Below are 5,825 nucleotides of genomic sequence, written 5' to 3'. Positions count from 1 at the left end.
GTGAGACTGGAGGGTTACGTCGAGGCGATGGGCGAAAGGGGACTGCGACGTTTGAGGCGAATCCTAGCTCTACCAAAACCTGCAGGCCTGGATGGGAGCGCCAGTGCCGAGATGTCGATTTCCTAGTGGCTTTTCGGGTCGGGAGGTGAATAAAATCGATCCGTACTTGCCGTGCGTCCAGTTGTGCGCCAGAGAGTGTTCTGGGAAGGTGGAAGGGCACGTCGTGGCTCCGTGAAGGTCAGAGGCGGGCTGAGGAGCGGGTGAAGCTAGTTTAGGCTCAGAAGTTCATTATCGCTGCTTTTAGAATTGCTAGAGCAGGCAGGTGATCTGCGAACTAAGTAGTCTAGGCTTTGCCGCTGACTAGCCCGTCTGCGGTCTTCATAGCTTTTGGGCCCCGTGAAATGAGAACAGTGATACAGACCCAGCCTCCGATTCTATTATGAAGCCCCAAAATGATAGTATATATGGGAAGCTTTAGTAGGGTATACTCTGTATCTTTAGGGATGGGAGCCATCTGGAAGAGGAGTGGAACAGTATTTGTTTTCTCGTTCTTTGGCCCACACAAGGTATCCATGCCCGGTTTGCAGGGCGGAGGATTAACTGTCTCATCCTTCACTCGGTCATTCAAGGTAATGTAGGCAAGGCAGCGGGAGGGTATCCCCAGATGTCCAAAAGCAGCCCTAACATCTGGAGCAGGATGCAAGGGTAGGGTTTCCCACACTTAGACGGATAGATCACAGAACTGCATATCCGTGGGTAGGATTTTCTGTATTTTGCCTACTCTCCTTTTAGGTCTAGCTTGCCACTAATTTAGATTTTACCCGTCCCTTCCTTTTCCTTCTTAGTGCAGAGAGTGTGAATACACAGAGGGAAACTTTTGAGATCCTGAGAATTTGGGAGAGCATAAGAATTGTTTAAAAGATGGTGCTTTTCCATCCTGTTATTTGTACATAGAATCTGCTTCCAGTCATGCAGGGTATGATGGAGGTTAGAGCAGCTCCATGGAGGATAAGCTTTGCATTTGAAGATGATTGGAGCCACACAGGAACAGAAGGAGGAGCTGCCACAGCAGCAGCGGATGCTACTTCCGAACACAGAAGTTACCTTCCTCTGTGATGTGCCAATCCTTCCTTATCTTGCATAATTGAAGTAGGCTTCGGGTTGGAGTGATGCTTGAGTCTTTATTTTGTGTTGGTGTGGCAGAAGGGATATTTGCGAACCTGTCAGACCTTTTCACACTGAGTTCACGCGAAATTGCCGTCTGCTGTGGGTGCAGACACCTTTGGTCGCCCCTGGTGGAGTTTACAGCAGTAAAGTATTATGGTTAAGAATTGGACTCTGGAGTCAGGGCCATCTGTCTGGCTTTGAATTTTGGTTCCACCAGCATCTTGAGCAAATTGCTTAATCTCCTTAAGCCCCATCTGGAAAATTGAGACAATAATAGGATTGACATAGGAGTTAAATGAGATAAAGCATTAAAAATGCTTTTGCCACAGTTGCTGGCATATAGTAAACATACAAAACAGTGCTTATGGTTAATGTTTTGGATTTAATCAAAGCTCCACCGAAGCAAAGTGATTTTAGGTCACTGAAATTGTGTACCATTCACATGAAGCTGGGAGTGAAAGATAAAACAAGGGTGGGGCTTTCCTACCAGCCCACAACTAAGCTGTGTTGCCTAAAAGTGTTCTTGACTCAGCCTTTGAAGTATAACTCTAGTCTGTTTAGTTCTGTGGTGACAGCCCTGGGACCCAACATATGGCAGGATATCGTACCCTTGACCGCGGTCCTTTCGGTGAGGTGGTGTGTGATTTGTCATTGCCACTCGGCTTTAATGCCGAGAGACCCTATTCTGGTTATTGACTCAGCCTTGTTTTTTTGGTGTTTCTCCATCACGGTTCAGAGATGATTCGGCAGATAGGAATACAGAATCATTGAGTTCTGGAACTTGGACTCAGGCTTAAGAGTAAGTAGCTAGATGACTGAGCCATCTCATCTATCTTTCTAAGTGTTTCTTTCCTCAGAAATGATTTGTCCTGAAATCTTTTCCATCTGTCCATGGGGCCTCGTGGATTCTCACCTGCATAGTGGGTTTTAGTGATGGATTGAGGCTCTTTGCTGGCAGCCTCCCTAGCTTCGGGCAAAGCATGCCTGGCTGTGATTTGTTGATGGCCTAAATCTCTCAGGCACGATCTCTTTTCCTTCTCACTTTCGGCAGCATTTGGTACATCTGTACTGGGCTCAGCACTTAAATTGTATGGTGACTTTTTCTTTAGTTTCTTTTCCCGCTCATAGGGGTTGAGTTCTTGATAGAGTCAGCTTGGTATCCTCCAGACTTCTGTCACGTAAAGCATGGTCACGTCATGAGGGCAGCTTTAGAACCATGACTGTGGGACTCAGAAGAGCTGTGCAGAAACTAACTCGGTGTCAGCTCCAACCTGTAAGAGGTGTAGCCCCTCCAAATGGGAAGAATACGCAGAGAATTCAGAATGAAATCAGACGGTAAAAAGATGTTTTGACTCCAGTCGAGGGATGATGCAGCCTGGAGGGAAAGCCCAGACGCAGAGTCGACTTGAGAATTGGTGTAACTCAGAAACAAGGGACACCGGCTCTGAAATCATTGACGTTATGGACATAGCAGATGGCTCTCCCTGCTGTCACTGGGGTCAGGAATGTCACCCTGAATGTGTAGGAACCAGCATTTCTGTCTCAGGGCCCTGAGAAGATAAACTTCACATGCTCTTGGGAAGGTCATCTTTGATTCTCTTGGGATGACGTTGTTGGGTAATAAGTGTCCTTAACCCCAGGAAGAACTAGAATTAAATATAGACGTGATGAAATAATTCAAACCTGAGGTGTTTCTCCCTGTTAGGCTTATTTAATATCGTTAAGAAGTTACCAGTTCGAGGACAATTAGTGTATCTATTAGCCTGGATTAGCCTGGTGTTTCCAATTTAAATTGTATAATTGGTTTAGAATTGTGATGTGTTAAAATATATAAGAAAATTTTTCAGTTTATGCAGCATTGAGATGTTTACAAGAATCTTAGATTCACTATACTCAGGGTTTAATTCACTGGTTTCCTAAGCGTTAAATTCTTGAAAAGGCTTATCTGTGATTAGGAAATTGACACACTTAGAAAGAATGTTGAATATTTTTATAATAGAGTTTAAAAATCTAAAGCAACTTTTAGGTTTCAAAGACTCACTTGAAGTAAGGATACAGTACCATGTGATATCAATTATATGTGAAATCTAAAATATGGCACAAACAAAGCTATCTACAGAATACAAACAGAGGCACAGTCATAAAGAAAGACTTGTGGTTGCCAGGGGGGAGGGGAGAAGGAGTGGGATGGACGGGGAGTTTGGGGTTAGTAGATGTAAATTATTCCATTTAGAAAGGATAAGCAATGAGGCCCTACTGTGTAGCACAGGGGACTATATCCAATCTCTTGTGATAGAACATGATGGAAGATACTATGACAAAAAGTATATATATGTATGTGTAACTGGGTCACTTGGCTGTACAGAAATTGATACAACATTGTAAATCATCTGTACCTAATCATAAAAAAAATTTTTTTAAAGCCTCCCTTGAAATTTGTTAAAACCTAGCAGATTTACAAATAGAATAAGATTTGGGGAGTTCCCGTCGTGGCGCAGTGGTTAACGAATCAGACTAGGAACCATGAGGTTGCGGGTTCGATCCCTGCCCTTGCTCAGTGGGTTAACGATCCGATCCGGCGTTGCCGTGAGCTGTGGTGTAGGTTGCAGACGCGGCTCGGATCCCGCGTTGCTGTGGCTCTGGCGTAGGCCGGTGGCTACAGCTCCGATTCAACCCCTGGCCTGGGAACCTCCATGTGCCGCGGGAGCGGCCCAAGAAATAGCAACAACAACAACAACAAAAAGACAAAAAGACAAAAAAAAAAAAAGAATAAGATTTGGTAACTGAACTTAGAAACCTGAAGAAGTAGGCTTTTGAATGTGAAATTGTAACTTTGATAAATCAGATATTAATTTCTAAAGCCAGAGCAGCTCATGAATACACTTTTCTGTGCATAAAACCATCTATAATGTTCCAAAAAATGTATTCAATAAATCATTGACCCATACTCTTCAAAGTCAGTGACGTTTTGGTTGAAAGCCAGCCGTAATCGCTTTCAGTTTTTTAAAAAATATGTATTTCAGGATCAAAATAATAGCATTACTTTTAGGCATCTGTGTCAGGACATTCTGATGATTTATTATTACAGTAAAAAAAAATATTGTCCCGTACATTTTTCAAGTGATCTCAGGTATGGCTTTGCCAGCCCTTAATTAGCCTCATCTGAAAGGAATTAAGCTGCAGCTAGCTCACTCGGGTAAGCAGCTGCATTGCTCCTGGGGTCAGGTGACTAGAGTCCTGCTGCAGCACATCCAAAGGCACTGTGAATTCTTAGTCTTGCACCTTCATTGCCAACCAAACGTGGTCTCCAGATTTCAAGTCTACTTCTGCCCTCTATCTTAGAAAGTGGTCAGATGCTGAAGTCAAACCTGGTTTGCTTGCTGCATTTCCCGTGTTTTTGCTAATACCTGCAGGTCTCTGACTTCTTAAAGGGACACACCCCTTGTGCTCAGACGTCTTTGGAGCTTGTTGCTTTCCTCCTGTGATTTCAGTCCAAGTTCTTTGGATTTGGCTGGTTTTTGTTTCTTTACCACAAACACAGTTGAGGTAATTAGATGCACCTAATTTAGTTTACTGCAGTGTTTATTGGTTTTCTTCTCCAGATATCCGTCATTAACACATTCCCACTTCATGTTACAGCAAAGGAAACAAGTCATTCAGAAGCTAATTGAGGTTGGAACTTTTTCTTTCAGCTTATGGTTGATCTTTTAAAATGACGTCTTTTTTGAGTATGTACTTTTTTTTTCTTTTAGTGTCATTCTTCCGCTTCCTCAGAATGTGAAGGATTATTTACTGGATGATGGAACGCTGGTGGTTTCAGGAAGGTAAGGTATATCAGAAAAAATATTCTTTAAATTTGAGCATCCAAGAATGTTGTAGTGATTAAATCTCAATGGTCACTGTGTAAAATAAGGATGTTAGCTTTGGCCCTCTTCACCCTCTTTTTCCTTCCTCGTTTAAATTACGTACTGATCCGTCTTGTGTATCTTGTCAATGCTCAGTAAGATTTTCAAAACCACGTACTTCCTCCAGTGGTAATTACAGGTTGTGAAATTGAGTAATTCCTTTCATCATACCTGTAGAAAATGGGCAAGATGACTGTTCCTTCTGTTCAAGGGATTCATTTATAAAGGAAAGAAGTTACCAGTCTTTTTAGTGAAAACTTGAAAAAGTTTCAGAATCATATACTTTAATGACATTCCTTTTTTCTTTTTCATTTTACGGCCGCACCTGCAGCATATGCATGTTCCCGGACTAGGGGCTGCCTCAGAGCTGCCCACTGCAGGCCTGTGTCACAGCCACGGCAGTGCTGGATCTGAGCCACATCTGTGACCTACACTGCAGCTTGCGGCAACACCAGATCCTTAACCCACTGAGCAAGGCCAGGGATTGAACCCACATCCTCATAGAGACAACATCGGGCCCTTAACCCACAGAGCCACAATGGGAACTCCTGTCACTTTTTTTGTTTGTTTGTTTTTTTAGGGCTGCTCTCGCGGCATATGGAGGTTCCTGGCCTAGGGGTTGAATCAGAGCTGCAGCTGCCGGCCTGCACCACAGCCACAGCCACATAGGATCCAAGCTGTGTCTGTGACCTACACCACAGCTCATGGCAGTTCCAGATCCTTAACCCACTGAGCAAAGCCAGGGATCAAACC

General features: G+C 43.7%; 1 protein-coding gene across 2 annotated transcripts in view; it reads left to right on the top strand.

Annotated features, from left to right (window-relative positions):
- The window catches only part of CDC123 (cell division cycle 123), a 47,282-nt gene that overhangs the window by 368 nt on the left and 41,089 nt on the right, over window positions 1–5,825 (top strand). For both annotated transcript variants that reach the window (NM_001243823.1, XM_005668196.3), the window contains 1 exon segment: window positions 4,920–4,991. In NM_001243823.1, coding sequence (NP_001230752.1) covers window positions 4,920–4,991 — 72 coding nt within the window.

Source organism: Sus scrofa, chromosome 10 (assembly GCF_000003025.6).
Source record: "Sus scrofa isolate TJ Tabasco breed Duroc chromosome 10, Sscrofa11.1, whole genome shotgun sequence".
In the NCBI taxonomy this organism is placed as follows: domain Eukaryota; kingdom Metazoa; phylum Chordata; class Mammalia; order Artiodactyla; family Suidae; genus Sus; species Sus scrofa.
Note: the sequence above shows the minus strand (reverse complement) of the source record. Positions and strands in the feature narration are given on the sequence as shown.